General features: G+C 40.5%; 1 protein-coding gene across 2 annotated transcripts in view; it reads right to left on the bottom strand.

The window, feature by feature from the left end:
* ACSS3 (acyl-CoA synthetase short chain family member 3) overlaps window positions 1-21,620 on the bottom strand; it is a 92,457-nt gene extending 70,837 nt beyond the window's left edge. For both annotated transcript variants that reach the window (XM_030003005.1, XM_030003004.1), the window contains exons 1-3: window positions 21,174-21,620; window positions 13,843-13,987; window positions 3,299-3,487 (exon numbers count right to left, since the gene is read on the bottom strand). In XM_030003005.1, the coding sequence (XP_029858865.1) occupies window positions 3,299-3,487; window positions 13,843-13,987; window positions 21,174-21,490 (651 nt within the window). In that variant the 5' untranslated portion in view covers window positions 21,491-21,620. The remainder of the gene's footprint in view (window positions 1-3,298; window positions 3,488-13,842; window positions 13,988-21,173) is intronic.
* Window positions 21,621-23,063: the final 1,443 nt, after the last annotated feature.

Raw genomic sequence — 23,063 nt, forward strand, 5'->3', positions numbered from 1 at the left:
TTTATTCTGTTGTAAAGACTCCTCCTACAAATTCTTCTACAGTCCCTAACAGCATTCAAGGCAAAGTTTAGAAAAAGCTATAAATACATTTTATTGGGCCAGCTAATAAACCTGCAAAAAGCCCAAACTGAAAATCAACTAGCTTTGGGGCACAAAATGTCAGGAGTGTCATGAAGATGTTTACTGAGAGATCCAGCACTTGGGCCCTCATTATTTAACACACAACGCTTGTTCCTCCTCATGCCCCAGCAGCACATCTGATCACAAGCGTATGCTCAAACTTACTGCACTTTTGTTGTGCCTCACTCCTCCTTAAAAGGTGACAAGCATTTTAATGAAATCCAGTGCCTATGCAGTCATTATATAGCTCTGCTGCACCTGCTGGTACTGCACTGGCTTTGTGGTGAGATGATCCATGTCAGACTGCCATGCACATTAAATCCTGCCAATATTATACAGTGCTCTAAAGAAAGAGACCTGAATCATACCATACAAGTAGTTAAAAATAAAACACAAGCTAGTGCCTTCTAATCTACAATACATATTCCAAAAATAAACAGTGCAAGACAAGAAAAGACCAGACTGCAACTATTGTAAGGCAATTGTGTATCTTAAGTATCAGCAGCTGAGCTTGCAGCCTAATCACTCAAAAGGTTTGATCGTCTTATGATGAGTAGGGGTAACCATTCATAGCCATACCTGTGCACAGGAACTATGTCTTATTCAGAATAAACTATTACAAAAGATTAGGTCATTTTTTTCAAGGAGGTCTTACTAAAATTTCCAGATGTGTCAACTGTAAATAAGTGAGGAATACAGTATTTCCAACCTCAATGAAAGATAGTAACAGTTTTGAGTTAACTTTGGTGTCTCGTACATTTTGTCCTGTTGCGACAGGACAAGGGGTGATGGTTTTAAACTAAAAGAGGGTAGATTCAGACTAGATATAATGAAGAAATTTTTTTACAGTGAAGGTGGTGAAACACCAGCACAGGTTGCCCAGAGAGGTGGTTGATGCCACATCCATGGAAACATTCAAGGTCAGGCTGGACGGGGCTCTGAGCAACCTGATCCAGTTGAAGATGTCCCTGGTCACTGCAGGGGGGTTGGACTAGATGGGCTTTAAAGGTCCCTTCCAACGCAAACTATTCTATGATTCTATGAAACTATCTACTCTTTCAATATTGCAAACTATATATTCCCAGATTCAGGTGAAAGGAAAGATGACAAGAAATGCCTGTTCTCACGCCTGTATCACTTCATCACAATTCACAGCAGAATGTCTGTAACTGCTAATACCTGACGAGTAGAAATTATCAGCTGCAGGACTTTGCAGCATTCCCAGACCTACTTAAAATTCAAGATAAATTAAGGTAAGCTGGTAAAATATATGTACCTTTTCATAGTCACTAGAAAGTGCTTGTTATTTCTTTCACTTAAATATTCCAATAAAATATGAAGTTCGACCTTTCTTCCACAAGAGCATCTCACAGCCAGCTTTCCATTGCACATCTTTAACTCCTTCTAATTAATCTCAGCAACATTAGATCCTGTACTGCAGCATCTAAACCAATTCACATAAAAGCCTAAAAGAAAGGTTAGGGTTTTTTGAGACTGCTTCAGTTAACTCCTGAGTTCAGCAGAATATCATCTATCACAGCTACTTATATACATATCTGAAAGATAATCTCAGTAGCATGCAATTCACTTATCAAGAAAGCTTTACCGTGTTGCAAAATTGGGGCATGTTTTGAAATTTAGATTGAGGATGTGCCTCTCCACTTACACTTTCATTACACATCAGATGGACCAAAAATCATCCACAATATTTAGATGTGCCTTTTAAAGAAACAAAAAGGCAATATAAATTAGGATTTAATCCATGGCCTGCAGCTAGTAATTCTATAGCTAACCCTTTGAAAGACTTGCTATGTGACCTTGGGTAAATCACTTAAACTTCCTCTGTTTTCTTTTTAATGCATGAAGCAAGGATTATGATTACTGTGCTGTCTCCCTTTGTTCCTCAGAGAAAATCCATTGGGATTAATTAGTTAATATTTGCAAGATACTCTAAAAGTAAATGTGCTAGATGATTTGTATTGTAGTAACCTTCATTTTAAAAGTTTATCATTTTTTCTTCTACAGCATTTTTCCCTAATTCTATGAGTTAAAATTAATTTTTATAGCTTGTTAAAAAAGTGGGGGAGTGGGAAGAAAGACAGGGAAAACTATGGAGCTGTTGTTAGCTCTCCCCCAGGTTTTTTTCACAATTCCAACAAACCATTTCAGCCATTTTATTAACTTCTTTGTTAAAACATCAAGGCAAGGAGGGGGGATGCATTCAACTTTCTATTTACAGATATTCATAAAATTCAAGCCTTGGTGATGTGAAAAGCACTTCCATACACAAAAATCTAAGTAAAAGTTCCACAAATCCTGTGGACTTTACCCTGCATATTGTTTTGGTTTATATGTCTAACCAACGGGATTCAGTGATAGATGGCCACCATGGATAGTCCGAATGATCTAGATGACTCATCACGATGACAAAGACTCATCTTGTTCACTGGTAGAAAACAAGAACAGAAACTTCCAGTACAAACATTGTTAGCTGGTTTGCAACTAATGCACATACAAGCTACTAAGATGCACATGTAAGCTACTAAATAGATTATTAAAGTACTGTTTGCATTTTCATTTACAAAGACTTACATAATGCTTCATAAACAAGTTCAACTTGTGCCGAACTTGGAAGCCTTTAAAGCATTCAGCTCTATCAATTATGTTCTCTGCAGAGTCACTTACTTAAGGCAACTGGTTCCCTAGCTGCCTTGATTCATGTAGAAATTAGATGAAGTAGATTTATAGCTAAAAAAATGTACTACTTAATATGTCTAAACATCAAGTAAAATAATGAAGTCATTTAGGGTAGGCAGCATTTTCCTCATAGACTTGAGGAAAATGCTGGGCGAAAAGCCAATTTTAAGGGGATGCTTAGTAGAAAAAGACTGACAAATGGGAGAAGAAAGTATGCTCTAAACAGACAGCAGCATGTTAAACTCATGCTTTTTCAAAAGAGGTCAAAATTTGTATCTCAATGTCTGTTATAAAAATATCAACCTCAGCACAGATGTAGTACTTTGTTCACATTGCAATGTTAGGTATTATAAACAAATTGAGACTGCATGCCACACAAACACAAATGTTGTTACCCTCTCTGGAAAAAAAGCAGGTTTTTTGGCATTCACTTACATAAGTAACTAATGCAATGGTGTTTGTTGTTCCAAATACGTATTACCTTTGCATGATCAATGCGAACAGAAAGCTCTTTAGACGCAAATCCACCAAAAATCAGGCTATGGATGGCTCCTATTCTTGCACAAGCCAGCATACAGTACACTGTCTGTGGAATCATGGGCATGTAGATGACCACACGATCTCCTTTCTTCACACCATGTCTGACCATGACATCAGCTAACTTGGAGACCTGTACTGACAAAACATTCCCAACATATTAAAAGTTTCTCCAGATCTGCTGTTGCCCCATAAAAAATAACTTTCACACAATCAACAGACGTGGGACATTAAGACGATGAGCCAGTATGATATGGAAAGTTGATGAACGATGCAATCCAGGTTCAATAAATTTAGGACAATTTCCTTTTTGCAAAAAAACACTGTAATACATTTTTATTTTGTAAAATGGGAATGGATTGAAACTAATTATTTTACACATTAGAGCAATCAAAATCAATAGCGATGTTTTGCAAATTTTTAAATGACACTCTAACCTCTCATTCTTTTATCCAGATAACTGCTTATATTTCTTAATTTTAGCTTTTAAGAATGGATGAAAACAGGGCATTTCATAATGCAAATTCTGTCCTAACTAGCTAAGTCTGAAACACAAATCAATATGTAGTAATATTTTCTCTACTACAGTGTTGTAAACTTTGCAGAATCTGCGATAAGAAATCTTACACACTGAACTAAATGTAAATACAAATTCAGAGAAACATGTTTAGATTTAAGAAGTCATTTTTCCTCTCCTTTTCAGATTTTCATTTTTGGTATGCGGAACCCTGAAGACAGACTATGCATGGCAGCAAAGGACTGGAACTCAAGAAATGTGATAGATGAGCAGCAATGTCAGCCATCTGTATCACCATGAGAAAATATTTATTACCTCAACAGTGTATAGTATTCTGTCACAAAACTAGTATTGAATATTTCATTAGTACATCAGGACGGACAATTTACCACATAGTAAGTTCTGTTAGAGTGAGCATGGGAGCCTGTGACAAGCACTGCGCACTTGTCCCAACCTGCTTGTTGCGGCATGGAAACGTGGCATCTTCTGAAGGAAAAGCAAATTACGAATTCCCCAAGAGCGACTGAATGAAGTCAGCTGTCAGAGGTTTCTCAAGTTCCAGAGGCTGACAGCTGTGTAACACTCAGTATCTAAACCTGCTCACTGCCTTTAAATTTTTCAATTAGACATCAGTGTGTAGAGGTGTATAAGTAATAGAGGTAAAACTGCACGTAACTGTGCACAAAACATATGTTAATAGGTTAACAAGAAAAACTGTAGACTAAGAAGAAGCAAAGTAGACTAATAAGCTAGGGAACAGGATGGAAGTAGAAACATCCCAGGAAGTCGTGAGCTGGAATACTGCATAAGCATGGTTGTTTACATGCCAGTCAGATGTAACAAGAACAGGAGTTCTGCTTGCAATAGTTTTACATTAGTGATAAGACTAAAAAGTTAAATTCTCGAGGAAGTGCTTGGGATATCTGAAGACATAAATCTAAGTTGAGAACAAAGGAGTTGCTCTGTCTTACAGGGGAACTCTTCTTACCTACAGCAGTAAAACTTTTCTTTAAGAGGTTGCCATTCACGAGAAAATACTACAATAAACATAAGAAGTTTAAACATTCTAATTTCTTTCACTATCAGTGTAACATGAATCTACTCATATATGAATTCCTTACATCTTACCTGTACTGCATTATTCCTTATTTATTCATTTATCACATACATAATGTTTCAAGTAAAACTTAGTCTCGTGAAAGACTCTTCTTCAGGTACTATCAGACTGGAGAGAAAGGAAAGGGGAGACAAACTCCTGAGAGCAGCAGGGGGATGTTGCCTGTAGAATAGAAAATACCCAAGCTCCTGAAGCAGTAAGAGATGTTTCAGTGACTCAGCAAATAATGCAAGCAATGGGAGCAGCCTAGGCCAATAATATACATTGTGCAAGCAGGACAGGTGGGAAGGACCCTCTTTTTCAAGGATGAGCTAGTCAGGAGGGTAGATTTTATTTGAAATGTTTTGCTTTCATTTATATTATTCATCAAATTTGAGTTTTCTCTATTTAAAGAGTTACTTTTTTCCTGTTTAATATTTCAAATTTCAGTACCACTATTACTTTCCGAGATTTGTAGGCATTAGGCTCTTCCTTTTATCGTCATATTCAAGAAAATTTGGGGCAATTACATCCAATCCTAGAAACCTATCTGATACATGTACTGAAGACGATAATATAGCATTACTCACTGCTTCTCTCTTCAGTGGGAACACATGTTCAGATTTTCAGCAACCTGAGACAGTAACATCCAGAAGCTCCAGATGTATCTGACCTGTGTTTGCATTAAATACAGAGCTCATCCACAATAAACTGCATATTTCTACACTTCTGCCTGAGGATTTAAGAAAATGGAAACATAGGAGGTCCAAGCACCCATTGCTTGCATCAGAAGATAACAGCATAGCTTCCATTTTTTATAAACATTTCATAAATCCCTGCTGTTATTTTCAAACACAAGAGTGAATATGTTTATAAGGCAAAGTCATCACCATACCAAGCTGAAAACTCACACAAACTAAGGTATGTATATGATTTATTTGTAACAGACCTCTTATATTAAATGTTACTGATTATCAAAAGAAAATATTTTTAATTCTACACCTATTAATACCCATCTATGAAACTGACATATGCTGTTAAAACCCAACAAAAATCAACAAGGCCTGGACATGTACACAAGTAGAATTTATTGCCATACTACTGGCATTTACAGTCATTTCTAGATAGGACTGGTGAATGTAATTGTAAGTAAGGATAACAACTCTACTTCCAAAGGCAAATTACTTTTCTATACTTCCTACTGTGAACACATTAAAATCTGCAAACTCATTGTAACACAGAGCTAATATCACCTATCTCAAAGAACTGAGAAAACTAATCCTTATCTTTGCTGCTTATGAGACTCTCAAGCAGAGTGTTGACAAAAAGGCCAGAGGCAATGAAAACAATATTTAATGAGTAATTTTATAGTCAGTGTAAGTATGCATAGTAGGCAATAAGGAGTTATACACAATGGATGAGTATTATTATTCATTGTTATTATTTTATAATTATTAATGATGATGAAAAGGGTAATGTTTGCCTGCTAAAGGAAAAAGGTATCATTTAAAGATCATAATTAGTAATTTTGTAATAGAAGATTCCCAGTACCTGTATACAAGCTATATAACTGGTACTTGGTTGTAGGAGGGAGACAGTGACAAGATCTGCATGTACTTAAGTCATTTTTATTGAAACCTATCATAGGTAAATTGTACTTAAAGCCGCATAGATGTAGCATGCTGTAGACAGGAACCACGTCTTCCATGCAAACCCAGTAGTCACCTGTCTGCACTTAATGTCCCCACCCTAGAGAGTTTAATGCCACTGAAGACAATAACCCAATACAGTATGTAGGTATCTGATTTTCCTTGTGCCCTTTCCCTCATCCTTCCGACAGCTGGGGAACATTTGGGCTACATAATAAAACACTGTCTCTATCTGCAACTATTTGGAAGACTAGGGAACATCATAAAGCAGGTTTACATTGACCTTAAGACTGATGTGGAAACCCTGAAACATCCAAGCAATCACTCTTTCAAAAAAAAAAAAAGGGGGGGGGGGGGGGGCAGAGGAAAGAGTGAGTAGTAACATTTCATTAAACTGTTAAAAGCCATGAAACCTTCCACTTTGTTACAGTGTGTTGTCATTTATGGTTTACATTAAGACAATGTACTTTATCACTCAAGATTTTACAGTTGCTATTTTCCTACCAGCATGCTGTTTCTCCGCTCTTCTTCAAGTTTAAGATTGCTCTATCACTTTAATATATTTGACACTTCAGTAATAAAATCCTTCAGACCAAGTGATATAATAAGAAACTCAAGTAGGCTTTCAGCTTTGAAGATCTGGGCTTAAATTACATTTTATCAAATGCAAGCCCCCAGTGAGCATGGCTTTATTTTTACCCAGCCACCAAAAAAATACTACATCTGTGTTAGCAGTGCAGGTTTGGAGAAGTACTGCAGTTCTGAGGTAAACCACCTGGCTGTCCCTAGTACAAAAAGCAGTTTTGGTCCATGCCAAAAGAATTCTTCTTAGAAGATACTAAAACAGAAATTCCACTCAAAACGCTCAAAAGAGGGATTTCAAACCTTCCTGGGTTGAACAATGACTGGGTCTCACCAGTGTCGAGTCCTTCAATGCAAGCTAAACACAAAAGGATTCTTCAAATACCAAGAGCTCCTGAAATATCCTGAAGTGCATCTCATGGCGTAAAAAGAGCCACGTCACATACACATTCCTCTAAACCAAAGGAAGCAAGTCACCTTATGCTCTTCAGCTTCTCCACTGTGTTGTTCTTCCAAGACTACTAAAGGAAGTACTCCTTCCTACTCCCCCACCTCTTGATCAGCCTCTTCACTCTTCTGTTACTCTTCTTAATTATTGTTTCCTCCTTTTACTACTGCTGCAAAAGCTTCTCCAGCAGATGCACCACCCTGTTGCTGACATCAAGCCTGCTGCAGAGTGGCAGCGGACCGACAAGTGGTGCTGCGTTCATTTCAAGTACATGAAGACCACCCTTCAGAGGTGGCATGGTGCATATATGCCCCTACCGCAGAGATCTTGAACAGATCGTCAGGGGAGGGGAAAGCACTCCACCAAGACCCACTGCTCATCCACAGACATCCAAGGGCATCCACGGTCATCCATGCCCTTGGTACCAGGATCCGTAGTCCTGGGACACAGTCAAGGGAAAAGCATGGCAATGGTGCTGCACATGTCTACGTGCCTGCAACCCCCACAGGACCCCCACAAGACAACATGCAGGAACATCCCTCCTCCGCCACGGCAGGCAATGGGAACTGCAAAATCAGGGGTCCGGATGCCTGCATGAGTAAGGGTGCATGCTCCTTTCCTGTACACGTGTTGAGCGCGGGACTGTGTTTAGGAGGTTTCTGGTAGAATTAGGGCACTGGTCGCAGAGCTGTGGAAAGGCAGTGTGAGTCTCTGGATTGACTGTGAGAGCTGCTATGGTTTGAGAGACGACTCCCCAGGGGCCGTGAGCTGTGAGGGAAGTTCTGTGGAGCAACAAGCTCCATCAGAGACCACCTGCCCCATCCCAGCTCTGCCTGTGTGCCAGGCACAGTCCTGGCAACTGCGTAAGTCATGGAAGTGGCATGGCTTGATAACAGCTCTCCTAGGCTTTTGCCACACTGTCTCTTCCTCTCCTCAAATGCCGTGTATAAAGGACCTGCCTTGTGGTGGTAGTTGTGCTGGTACCCTCTTTCACAAGTAATAAGAAAAAATATAAATCAGGATGATTTATATTTCTTTCTCATACAGCCAGACAGCTGCTGGGATTGCAGCTAGTTGCAGTAATTTCTCCTTCCTTCTTTCAGATGCCAAGAAGTTCTTTGGATTGAGAGGAAGCTGGGGATTTTGGGGAAAGGCCATTTTCCTTCCTGGTTTGGGAGGCCGGCTGTGGACTGTGTGTCTCCAAGGAGGGACTGGGATGAGATGGGGATTCTATAATACTTATCAGCTTGGCATGGATTTAATGTTTGATCAGAAGTGATGCCATGGCATTCACTCTGCAGAAGAGATGGGTTCCAGACAACCATTTGCCTCAGAAGGGATTTCTGGTACTTGTGAAGGATGGCCCAAAGTGTTCTGCACAACTCCTACAGCATCTATGTTCCCCTAAAAGGGAAATATCCACTCGGGGTGGGGAGAGAAATCAAGCAGCAGTGAGAGAGATGAGGGGTGAGCATGGCACTTCCTAAAGGAATCCACAAGTCAAGGAAGCAAAGATTTGTGGGGTGGCTATGTTCAGACAGCTTTGAAGTGAGCGATGGGACATTCAGTTCAAAGCATGAAACTAAACCTAGTCCAAAGTAAAACTCACAAGCCACATATAGTGGAAATGTCAGGAGCCTCAGCAGTTAATTTAGCATGGCTTTGCTTCACTCATCTGCCCAAGCTGCACCAAATTATACATTACTGTCGGCATTGCTGACATTGACGTGCTGCAGTACAACTACCTTCAGTCAGGGGAGATCAAGTTCCAGCTGCTTCTTCAGACTTTTACAGTGCACTTGGAAGTCTTTTGTGTGGAATGTGAAAAACCCAAGACACCACTCTTCGTAAATTCCTGATTAGTCTCATCCTTTAAAGAATACTAATATTGATATTTTTTAAGAGCTACCCCAGCGACATCGCAGTTAAATCTTTCTAGGACATGCACTAAAGAATGCCATTTGAGATTTAAATAAGATAAGGAAAACCAGCATTAAAGAAGTCTAATACATAGTTTTATGAAGATAATGTTGCTTTACCAGAAAGAGGATAAAAAGTTGGGTTGTCAGTCTCAGTAGGATTTTCTGTCCGCATTCTAGTTTTGATTCTAAATCAGCTCTGAGAAAAAATATCTACAAATGAAAGTCACTATTTCTAGCTAAGAAGGAATTGGTCATTTTTCAAGGCAGAAGGCAAAGAAAGAAGATGGAGTAAAGCATGAAGAATGAGAAAGACTACTAGAAACAGAACAATCTGGGCGATTCCTCAGTCACGTACAGGAGATACGAGCAGAGCAAGACAGATACACATATAAATCCAAACTGACAATGGCTAATACAGCTATTTTGGAAGAATATGCTTTTAAGGTGGGTAATTATGGAAAAAACCTTCCTACAGAAGAAATTACATCCTAGTCCACTGTTGATAACCTGAAGCCCTTCTTTCTCATCCATGTTTTTGTAACATTCAAAGCTGTCAGAGGCTTGGGGGGGTGCTGGTTTTACTAATCCCGTCACGTTACTGCACTCAGAAATTGTTTATTACGACACTGAATTCAACATGTTAACTGTGAATTGTTATTGAATCACAGAGAGAAATCATACTGCTTTTGTGCACATGATCTGTCAAGCGTCAACAACTGCAAATAATATGACTCTCAAATTCTTGAGATTTCTTTTTAGCAAGTGAGGTATTCTAGAGAATACACCCAATGATGTAAACAGAAGGGTTTTTTACCTAACAACCTTTGCCTTAACTTGAAAATGGTAGTATTTTCCAACACAATCAGAAAATTTGTTTTTAAATGAACAGAAGCTATTGCTCCTTATTTCTTCCGGGTGTCTTTATATTTCCCTAATACTACACAGGCTCAGTAATATTTCTAACAGAATTTGTGTCTCCCTTATCTTTTCCTGCCACCTCACTACTGGAATTAGAGAATCTCCCAAGGCATACTCAAAACTTTCACCTACATCCCATTTCACTGGCTTCAGTCCAACATTGTAATCCCCTTTTAAAGGCCTGTAACAGGCATCAGTAAAGAAAAAAGTCCAATCAGTACATTTCAGAAGACTGTTATGTCTTAAATTTGCCAAATTTCTCCACTCTGCATTTGGAAGATTTCATCTGTAACAACATATAATTAACACACTTAAAATGCAACTGTATGCACTACGTACAACTTCACTTTTAACTGACTGTAATTCTCAAGACTTTCCAAGTGTGAAGACAGTATAGTTGTACAGAATATCAACATGAACTGATCTCTTGCCATTATTTATATCAATAAAGAATTGCTGAAATTGTCCTACAATCCTTCTGTTCCAGTTCTGCCAAAAAAAGAAGTTTCCCACAGGTTGGGCATCAAACATCCACAAGCTTCCAACATTTCTCTCAATTATTTATAGTTTAGTGGTGCTTAACTTCAAAATTGCAGCATCACTGTAGCTCATAGGTCTGAACAGCAGTAAAACAAGTAAAAAGGGTAGGGATAATTTGAAAACAGCAGGCTTCCTGAGTACATAGCTCAAGCTATCCCACCCTCCCTAAGGAGCCTTATTACCTCCAGCCAAGCACCTATGTCATTTTTTTCATCCTTACCATGAGTTTGATCCTGGAACAAATGATCCAACCTGCTACAAAACTCTGCCTCTTCCCATCCTGCGACCCACAGTTATCCTACATAACTTCTGGTGAATCCATCCATAAACTCCACTTTTATTACGAATTCCACCACTTCAAGTGCTGATCTCTTGTAGAGACACTTTGAACAGGCAGCCTCTCTGAAAAGACATCGTCATTACACTAACAGCTTACTGGCCAGACAGAATACTACATATTCGTTGGATATGGACAGTCCAAACAACAGTCTGAACACAGACACACACTGTCAGGCTATTTTAAATTGGGAAAGGAACTCAGGAAAGAAGGCAAAAGGCTTCTTTGCCCGCCAAGAGGTTCATCAACTTTGGTCATATGTCTGATCTGCACTCATACTGATCTACAATGAAACATTCGGAGCACTGAAAGTCTTTTTCAAAATGACAAGATACAGTACTTTTAGCTTACGCTGAGCAGACTGAGAACACAGTGACAAGCAGTGACTGAGGGCTGTGAGCCAAACGTCATCACCCACGCTCCACAGGGGTTTTGGTAGGCCTTTTCTAAGTCTCTCCTAGCACCTACAAGATCCATGACACAAAATACAGCAGCCCACGTCTCTCCCACTTTCAGCAGATCTCTTTGTGAATACCTTTGTTATCAGGTGTCCAGTAGTTACCAGGTAAGCCAAGTTAAATTTAGTCCACAAGAGTGGACTAGAAAACTTTGACAGACAAGATATTAATCTCAAATCCTGCCTTTCACTTATATTCCCTTGATTAAGGGAATTAATTAATCCCTTTGATTAAGGGAATTAAATCCCTTTGATTAAGAAGAAGAGCAAACTGTAGAGAATTCAAAAATGTTATTTAGATAGGAGTCAACTACCAGCAAGATTATAATGAAAGTCTGAATGAATTCTGCTATATACTCCCAGAAAACTTAAACCAGTTCTTCTGTTCAGTTTGGTAATGCTGCTGTAAGAGGAAATGTGGAGGAAAGGATGTGTACGTCAACTAGCAAAATCTTCTCATTCTGCACAAATCTGCCATATCCTAAAATATCTAATACACTTATAGAGAATAGAGACACAAACTTAGGAGACTTAATACCAACATCAAGCTTAAAAAGCAAAGCAAAGGCTACTTTTCAAGTGCTTTTCAGAGGAAAGTTCTACAGAGAGAGTCCTTTAAGATAATTTACATTAAAATGTTGTATTACTTCATTAAAATAAAACAAGAATGTATTTTTATATGTTTATGTATGTATAAACTTATTTCATATATACGTGTATATATTATGTATATATTTATATATGGCATATGACACAAAATTGTATATATAAAAGTATAACTTTATATATATTCTATATATTATATACATATAAAATAATAAATAGAATTAGATAAGGAGCTGGGCCCTTTTAACATCTTCTGATTTCTTAAAACACCGAAGCTAGTTGTTCTAGCTCCAGCACACTGTATGGTAACTTCCAACTTCTTTTTTGGACTTGGTAAACCAAGAGAAAACTGCTGAGGAGTAAATGTTTTCTATATTTTCCTTAAAAAGTTGAGTGCAGTACAGGTTTATCAGTTTTTGTAGCTGTATGACTTCTCTTTTCTTGCAACAGTGGAATAAAATCCTCACAAACTGAACTACTGTATTGTGAACCTTATTTCACATTTCAAACCACAGGTTCACATTACTCCAGACACTACATGCGTATCTGAGGCAGAGTGAGTGTGTTCCATTTGCTGTAATGCATCTTGCACATTGAAATACATTAAGGAAGAACGTGAGTCTGACTCCAACGTTTCTTTGTACTCAGTGTTAAGTGCAACCGCTACATATAACTGGAAGAAAAAAGCCAGCTAAACAGAGGAGCGGCGTGCGGGCAAACCACCAGCTGACAGCTGTGAGAGCAGAGGACCTTGAATGGGGCAGACTGCAAACACCCATGGTGGCAACAACCCGCGGTCAGGCACTGAGTAAATCTGAATGGGCTGATGCAGAACTGGGTATTCAGGACCCCAGCTGGGGGTAAGCTACCTCAGCCGATGGGAGGTCGAAATCCACACTTTCCAGACAGAAAGCTAGTGCAGGGCCACCAGCACCCCCACTACAGCCTGCAATGGGGCAGGTGACGCAGCTTGCTTTAGAGCTCCTCCCTGTTAAATTTCATTTGGTTTTACACTCAGTTATGTGCAGCAATAGCCAAGGTACACATCTTCATTTCTACAGAACTGAATTTTTGTCCATTGTAGCAACCGTCAAGTGACTTGACTAATACTTTGCTTTACCTTTGAAATATGAAATAAGAACTGTTGGGGGGGGAAGAAATCCTATAGCAAAAAGTTCAAAATTTAACCAACTAGGAAAAAAATTATTAAACTGCAGAAGATAAAGAAGAACTAGAGGAAGATCAAAACCTCTTAGATGCAGTATAATTGGGTACAGGTAGTGAAGCTTATAAATCAATACTGAGCACAGCAAAAGGAACAAACTAGCAAGGTAGACCATTTCTACCTCTCTCGTATCTACCTGCTGTGCAATATTTACTGCCCATTTTCAGTAACAAGGTTATTCTCAAACATACCTGTTCCAGAAGTTCCTTATATGTTATTTTCTCTTTGGTATTTGTTACAGGACTGTCATAAATAATGGCAATTTGGTCTCCTTGTCCATTCTCAACATGACGATCTACAGCATTGTAACAGATATTCAGCTCTCCACCTACAAACCTAAAAAAGAAGTTGGAAGTATGTAACAGCCAGCCTTCCAAACTAATAAGACTATTTTTTTGCATTTTATGGGTTTTTTTAAGGAATGAGAGCATGCAATTAAAATATAGCTCATAAAACATTATACTCTTTTATATATTTTATTTATATATATATTTGTATATATTTATATATATTATATATATACATTTTTTATTCTATAATCTCACCATTTACTCAAAAAGCTAAATAAGCTTATTAATGAAAACAGTGAAAGTAAAGTACTGTACTGTAATTGACTTAACTAAGAACCTGCTAAACTTGGTCCCAATTTAACTTACTTTTCATCAATCATTCTGATTTTTATAGCTAAGATTTCACAGAAAAAGCACACATTCACATAAAATAATCTGACATTATGAAAATACGTTATTACACTACTTTGTATCGGCATGCACACATACCCTTTTTAAGAAAAACAGGTTCAGGACTCAAAATATTCTTATTCATCTCTTGGCAATAACAGTTAAGAATACAAGCATCTGCATCTAAATGAAACTGACCCCACCAGTTATAAGATCTTATAAATTTGTCTGACATTCATAATGCATTTGACATTACCGTGTTTTACATCAGTGACTCAAAATCCCCTGTAAAGCGATGTGAGTCAGTCTCTTCAACAGCCAGATATTTACAGAAAATTGTCATCTTCTAATTAAAGAAAAACGCTTCACAAACTCAGGTTCCATTTTTATTGTCATTTTACACAGAAAAAGAAAATTCAAGTGCAGCATAATCCTCAAGTAAGAAAATACAGAAGGCATCAGATACAAAGATGACTCTACTAACTGAAGGATGGCACAAAATCTAACAATTAAAGTTCATGCTAAATAATGCTCTCTGTGTTTATTTTCCTATCTGCACGTATCTCTCTACAGCAATAAGAGCAACACACAGAAAAAACACAGTTGAGAGTTTCCAAAAAGTTCTATGGGGATGCTCTACTGTGATAATGTATTGTTATAATTTAACTAGAAATAAAAACAAGACGGCCTGAAGTAAGCCACTACTAGTTGAAAAAGTATTTCCCTTTTCACCTTTCCTGTCTAGTAAAGGACTGCTCTAAATCAGGATATTTTATATATTATTCGTCTATCCATATGCACAGAAGTCAAAGAATGGCAATTATTAAACCAAAACCAGTTAGGATGTTTAGGATGCAGCAGTCTTTTATTATGACACCTTTACAATGCCATTAATAAGTAGAAAGTGGGGGACCACGAAAGTAACAAAAACATTCTGTACTACAAACCCCTTTCCATAAAAGAAGCACTGTATGAACAATAAAGGATTGGTGGTTGTTTCATGTAATATAGAGAAACTCTGTATTACTGTCATAAAAAGTTGTGTAGGATTCAGGTCATCCATTGATTTTATATCAAATGACTGCAGGATGATATGAACAAGGGAACAAGGGAGTGCAGCACCTGGGCTACTATGTGTAACCACCTAAGAACAGTCAAAACATGAGCAAGCACTGGAGCTTTGATTCTTCTAAAGATATATGGCAACATCAACTCTGTCACATAAATTTTTAACAATCGTTTGCGAACAAGTATGTGAAAGAGATGTGACTGCAAGTTGAAACAAAACCCAAGACTATCTGGACAGTGTAATGAGAGCTTTGCTACCCCATTCAGGAGGAGGGAGGCTCTTATGGGATCAGAGAAACAGAGATGCACCTACCATGACCGTAACTGCAAGACTTTCACTTCTCTACTGTCACCCAAGGACATGCTCAAATACCTCATTCTGGCTGACAAATAAAAGCTGCTTGGCTTTGAAAAGCTGCCCTGTGCTGCTGCAAACTTCGGTTGATACAGCGATTCCCAAGGAGATGAATACCTGTGAGGAACTCTGATTTGCTTGAATAAGCTTTAGTTGGAAAGAAACAGCAGCATGAAACCAGGAGCCAGTCTTGGAATAAGGACGTCAATGAGATGCTCCTATTTAAAACAGAGGTCTAGAATCAAAAAGAAAATATTCCAATAGACTACAGAAAGATCAGAGGTGGATCTGCAGGATGTTTGTAAGAACTGCCAGTAAATCTTGCCATAACAGGCAGGACTGTAAAATGCTAATCTGTTGCTAACCAGACAATTATCTCAATGAGGCTTACCGACTGAATCCAAGTCTGAAGAACCTTATTTTAGACCATGTTCCTAATGCTGAGAAATTAATAACATTCAACAAATGGAGCAGAGGAAGAGTAAAACAAATAAAAAGAGTAAACAGTAACAACTCTAATACATAAAAGAAACTGCATTCAGTTCACTAGCAGTCTCTTTGAAGAGCTCATCTACCGTTCACTGGTGCTATGGTGGAAAAATATGACAAGGTTCTTCCTGTCAAAAATCACAGCAGAATTTAAAACTGGTTATAACATCAAAACAGCTTGCTTTACAGCAACAGTTTAAACCAATATTCTGACAATATCTACCTATCCTTTTGATAAGTCTTTTTCCCCATACAACCATGAAAGCAGCTGCCTTTGATAATCGACATTATGCATAACTAAGATATAATAAGGCATCTTTTTAATAATTGGAGTGCAGTTACCCACATTAGGACCCTCTTAAGCCTCTTCAAAGCTGCCTACAGCAGTCACCTAGGTCTTACTGCTTCTTTGTGAGTGGGGCTCGGCACCTCCCGTCTCACCCCGGCCCTGAGGTCTCACACAGTTTCTGTTGTTTCACAAACAGGAATCTCAAGCACATGCACCTACCTCTTTAATCATACTTTAAAATGACTAGTCTGTTAACCTTTTAGAGGTAGGAGTAGAAGAGGGCATGAAAGCACTGATCTCCTGTTCATTTTTTACTCTTGGCAAGTCAGTCTGTTAGGTCTTCCATAGCAGGACTCCCATTACATACGGCTTAACACCTACCACCTATGGCCTGGAAATTTTTTTTTACTGCATTCAGTATTTTTTTGGATGTGACAACAGCCTACTTGCTAGTAACTAAATAAGTATAGTAGTGAAGAAGGCAACACATAATTACGCCTTAATTCACCTCACTCAAATATTCAAAAGTTATGCTTTTATTTCCAACACTATCTGCTATCTGAAGAATCAAAGTAGTTGTATTCAGAGACAATTTTTAGTCTTCATTCAATGGTTCAGAAGCAGAGATAATTAAGAATAAAAAAAGAAAGAAAGTAAAGGCTCTGAATAAAGCTGGCATATATGCAAAAGAAAAAACTACATTAAAATTATTTTGCACCACAACTGTAAAAAAAGCATATTGCTAAAATCCTTTTTTGCCATGCCGGGTACATATACTTCTCCAAGCCAGCTTCCCAGGAATCAACGGGATGGTTTTTTAATTTTTCTAGATGAAGCAAGAACAGAAGCTGAATAAAATGTTAGACAAAACCACAACAATATTAGATATTTTGAGATAATACTATGTTAATTGATCCAGTCACATTTTTTAAAAGTGTAAGCAACATTTGAATAGCAATCTGTGCAACATTCCTAAAGTTCAAAGGGGATTTTATATTGCACTTACATCTTAGAATCAGGGAAAAACATAACTTGCAAAATTGCCCTCTGCCTGCACGCGTTAGGAAAAACTGTTTCCACGTTCCTAAAGAAATACTTGCTTTAACCTTTCTAACTGGGATTCCACAAGATCCCAAAATAATCTGTTGAAGTGTTTCACTTTCTTTAGCATTAAAAAGAATTTTCTTTCTAACACCTAAAATCTACATCTCCCTTGTTGCAATTTAAGACTTCTAGTTTTGACCTCTTCAAAGCCAACTCAAAGAACAGTTTTTCCTTCAACTTTGTAGCCAAATTCTACATGTTTTAAAACTTAGGTCTCCTTTTTGGCTTCTACACCAATTTCAATTCCTCCATCCTTTCCTTGACCAATCATGCTTTTTTGCTCTTCTCGTTATTTTTGATGTGGACAAAAACAGATGATGTTTTGCGCCATACCAGCCACTGATGCAGGTCAGAACACTCAATGGTACCTGGGATTACTGCCTCAACAAAACAGCCAGGGGGTGGTGACATTGATCACATAGCTTTCGGAAATCATTTTGCATCCTACTGACAAAATACTGGTATTTCCAATGGCAGAGACTAAAGCAAACACACTAGGGCATGCTGCACGTTTATTCTGTGCTCTTACAGTATTTAGAGAGGATGAATTGGCATTTCGCTTATAGCTACATTTTACATATGTTAACCACCTCCTTCAACTTCTTCAACTGAAGTAAATGAGACTGGAAAATATATGAAAACTATGTTTCCGTAAGTATCAGGTTTGGCAACCAAAAACATAGATACTGCAAGAAATGGGTATTTATTAATTGACCTAATAATATGTTATGAATAGATAAATTCTAAGTCAAGAAGCACATACACGAACTTCTTAATACTATTTTTAAGGTCTCCATAAACTGCTTCCTAGGTAAACCTCAGAACCAGAGCTACATCTTCACCCTGTTAGACCAGCAAGCTATGTTTTTCTTGGAAGCCTGGCCTCTTCCTCACTTATGTTCTGTCCTCTTCATTTTCTCTTCAACACGTCCTCTGAAAGAGCCTCTAGTATCCTCTCTCTCTCTTATATTCAGTCTTTTCCTCAAAGAACTTATCTATCTGTTGTCCTGCTGAGCACACTGAATGCTGGTAACCATGTGGGACTTCAGAGGCACTACAGTACTACACTAGTATCACATACAGCCTGTTATCACTTAAGGTGAACTTCAATAAAAAAAGTTGCATATTAAGACATTAAAGAGGATTACAAAAATCTGAATTGCTTAATGTTCTATTATCCATAACAGAACAACAGATACCTGACATCGAAACAATAATATGGCCTGATGTTGAGTCTTCAGAGACTTCCGTCTTTGCATAATCCCACAGAATCATGGACTGGTTGAGGTTGGAAGGGACCTCTGGAGGGAAACTGGTCCAACCCCCTGCTCAAGCAGGTCCATCTGGAGCCAGCAGACCAGGACCGTGTCCCGATGGCTTTTGACTATCTCCAAGGATGGAGACCCCACAACCAACTCTGTGTCAGTGCTCAGTCACTCTCACATTAAAAAAGTGTTTCCTGATGTTTGGAAGGAACCCCCTGTGTTTCAGTTTGTGCCCGTTGCCTCTGGTCCTGTCACTGGGCACCACTGAAAAGAACCTGGCTCCGTCTTCTGTACACCCTCCCTTCAGGTATTTGCCCACATTAGCAAGATAATTTCAGTCTGTGGCAATTTGCATCCACAGAGGGAGAAGGATGCAAGTGAGAAGTGAGGCCAGAAAAGACCCTTGGAAGATAAGTCTGACTTCAGCCCATGAAACTTTATCCAGTTATCCCTGCTGTAAGGCCAAATAACTTCCATCTGAGAAGTCACAATGCTTTACAAAGACCTAACCTTGTTACTTTCAGCTAGCAAGCTTATCATTCTCAGCAAATCAAACCATTTGTTTGACACAATCTGATAGCAAAATCATGCTCACTAGCATGTAATAATTCTCATTACTTAGTTCTTTAAAAGTAACCATTGTATTGACTTCTTCATTATTCTGTTCAGGAATGCCAGAGCCAGGGAGCTTTACCGGTCTTTAATCATAGAACCATTTACACTGGAAAAGACCCTTAAGCTCCTTGAGTCCAACCGTTAACTTAGCACTGCCAAGTCCACCACTAAACCATGTCCCTAAGGGCCACATCTACATGTCTTTTAAATACCTCCAGGGATGGTGACTCAACCACTTCCCCGGGCAGCCTGGTCCAATGCTTGACAGCCCTTTTAGTAAAGAAAGTTTTCCTAATATCCAACTTAAACCTCCCCTGGCACAACTTGAGGCCGTTTCCCCTTGTTCTATTGCTTATTACTTGGGAGAAGAGACCAGCACTCACCTCACTACAACCTCCTTTCAGGTAGTTGTAGAGAGCGATAAGGTCTCCCCCCAGCCTCCTTTTCTCCAGGCTAAACAACCCCACGTCCCTCAGCTGCTCCTCATCAGACTTGTGCTCTAGACCCTTCTCTAGACCCTAATTATGCAGGCAATCCTACCTGACCTTTTTGCATAGTGCCGTGACCTAAAAATCAAGGTCAGTGGGCCCTATCCATCTGTTTTAGGCCTTCTGACTGTTATACAGCCCTGCAGACTTAAAGAGATTTATCCTGGCTAGGTGCTGTTTAACATTCAGCTTAAGACATACAAACAATTTTCACTACTAGAGGTGCCAAGCAGTAATGTCAGACACCAACAAGAAAGCAAGCTCCACTCTACTGGTTCTGTATCTCTTCATGCGGGCAGACTTGAGAATGATTAATATTTTTAATTATATTTTTAGAATGATTAGTATTTTTAAATTAAAATCAAACCAGAAAAATATAAAAATGGCAAAGAATGTCAATGTACCAAAGAAGACCTTCATCCTGCTTTGCCTTTTTCATTCTATACTGGCTTCTCCTTGAGAAGAGATCAAAGAGCATGATGTAAACTTGCTGAAAAAGAGGCGGTGGTGGTCAACACAAAACTTTAACAGGGCAACTGCCTTTGAGGAAGTACTGAAAATCCTATCTGGCAATTTATAAGAAGGATATCACATTTTGTCTCAGGGCACTCTGCCATTCGCCACACGGGTATATACATCGCAACGCCAATGCTTCTGCCAAACACTACCTTAACCACATCCTCTAGATTATGACCTACTTAGATAGTTCAAGCAACTCTGAAAGCCACCGTGTCTGTCTTTTCGCACACCTGCCTCCCCCGGCACCTGTTTTCCCGTGCTCGCAGCAGCCCGCTCCCCACCCGGGCCCGAAAGGGGACAGACGGGAGAGCGCGGGGCACGCTCACCCGCGTCACCCGGGCACGCGTGGGCTCACGCAGGCGTATGTCACCCCCGCCCCGGCGCCCGCCAGCCGCCCTCTCACCCCAACACGCTCATCCCTGCCGCTTTTAATCATTAAGCGGGACCAAGGGTAATCATTAAACTCCTCCGTGCTCTGCAGCCACCTCCTCCCGCCGCAGCCCACCCCAAATACGTGCCGGGGCAGTTTCGTCTCAACCACACGACCCCCGCACCCAGCACACCCGCAGCCCCCGCCGCAGGCAGCCCTCCCCGCCACGGCAGAGCCCCGGGCCCCGGCCCCGCACCGGGGAGGACACGGGCAGACTCACCAGGAGGCGCTCCCCGGGCCGCCCCTCTCCAGGGCCCGGGCCCAGGGCTTGTACCACTGGATCTGCTCGGCGGCAGCTCCCCACACCTTCTCGGGCTCCCTCACGGAGGACCTGAAAACTTCCTCGTACTCGCCCAGCGCCCGGGAGGAGGCGGCGCGGCCGCCGGGCGGCGGGCGGCGGGCGGCGGCGGCGGGCCGGCCCGGGAGCGGGCTCCCCGCGCAGGGCCCTCCCGGCCGCCTCCAGGCACCGCCGCCGCCCCGGCCCGCCGCCGCCCCGACAAGTTTCGGCAGCGCCGCCAGCCTGCCCAGGAAGCCCATCTTCCGCGGCCTTCAAGGGCGAGGAGCCGCACGGGCTTCGCTAAGGCTCCGCAAAGCCCTCGGACGGCACAAGGCGGAGCGGCGGCGGCCGTTCGCCGGGGCGCGGCGGGGCTGCCCCCGGACGCCGGCTCCCCTCAGACGAGGGGACGCGGAAGCGACTCGGAGCCGGGCGGGCAGCGTCGCCCCGCCGGGCCGAGCGGGGGCGGGCGGGAAGGCGGGAAGGGAGGGCGGGAGGGCGGCGGCGGCTGCCCCCGGTGGAGCCGCGGGAGGGTCGGGGCGGGCGCCATGTCGGGGCGGCCGGCCTCGTCAGCGCTCGGCGGCGGAGGGGGACGGAGAAGGGGGCGACCCGAGATTATGTTTGACTTGATGGTTTGCATGACAGGTAGCCATAACGCTCCTCGAGTATTTGTTTTGACAGACGTTCTTGCTTTGAGGAAACTTCGGTGTGACGAAGTGAGGCGTGCTGTTTGTGCCAGGAGGAATGTTTGCTCTGTTTGCCAGAAGACCTCCATCTTCAGTAGCGGATCTTTCGGTTTGCGCATCTTGGCATATATTTAGAAACCCTTCCTGAGTTTCGGCGGTGATGTTTCAGAGTATTATAATGCACAAGTCAGCTAAGACATACACCTGCTTCAAAGATGTTATTTTGTTCCTTACGAAATTATTTTAGCGCTATGATAAGTCTGTCCATTACAGGTCTCTCAGGAAATTCTTCCTGCAGTCACATTATAAAAATGTCATATGGCTAAGGGGGAGTCTATGGTAGGTTTTATATTCATGGTTAACTTAGGCGTCTGTTACCTGGCTGTTGTTGAATTAGTGTGATAGGAACATAACAATTTATCACGTTGCAGGTAAAGGAATAAGGGGATGAGAAAAACTAGACTGCTTACCTACTACAGTAGGTTTAATATAGGAAATCAATTTCTTATCCTGGCTCAAAAAAACAAGAGGGGTGGAGGTTTGGCCTACAGAGTTGAAGTTCATCAGAACTTTTAGGTCGCCTTCAAAAGCACTAATAGTCTTTCAGCATAAAGACTGGTTGCTGCTTCTGTTTTCTGAGGCAAATATAATTAACTCACAGAGAGTTTCCCATGGCTTGTAGAGTCTATTATCATTGCCCAGTGTGGTATGGACTACCTGTCCCACACTGCACTGCCGTTCACCTCTCTTTCCTCCCCATCAGTGCCACAATAACGTACAGCCCTGAGCGGCATAATGCGCTTTCCAAAATGTCCAAGTCAAGCATCAGAGACTTATTTCTAAAAAGAAGTTAATACCCCCAAACCCTAAAACACCTGAAGGGCTAAGCGGACATTTTATGAAAACTTCCTTACTGCAAGGTAAAGGCTACAGCATGCCAGCAAAGCAAGAAAATAGAAGATATGTTTCTCAAAAAAAAAAAAAGAAAATGAAAAATACATGTTCTCAAATGTAATAATTTTATGATTACATTTGAGAACACTGCTTTCTCACACACTTTCACCACTGTGACAGGACAATTGCTGTCAATAGAATCCATGAGCCAAGTTTTAAAAAATAAATAAAATAAAGAGGGAAGCTTGCAGAGACT

Source organism: Aquila chrysaetos, chromosome 26 (assembly GCF_900496995.4).
Source record: "Aquila chrysaetos chrysaetos chromosome 26, bAquChr1.4, whole genome shotgun sequence".
Taxonomy (NCBI): Eukaryota; Metazoa; Chordata; class Aves; order Accipitriformes; family Accipitridae; genus Aquila; species Aquila chrysaetos.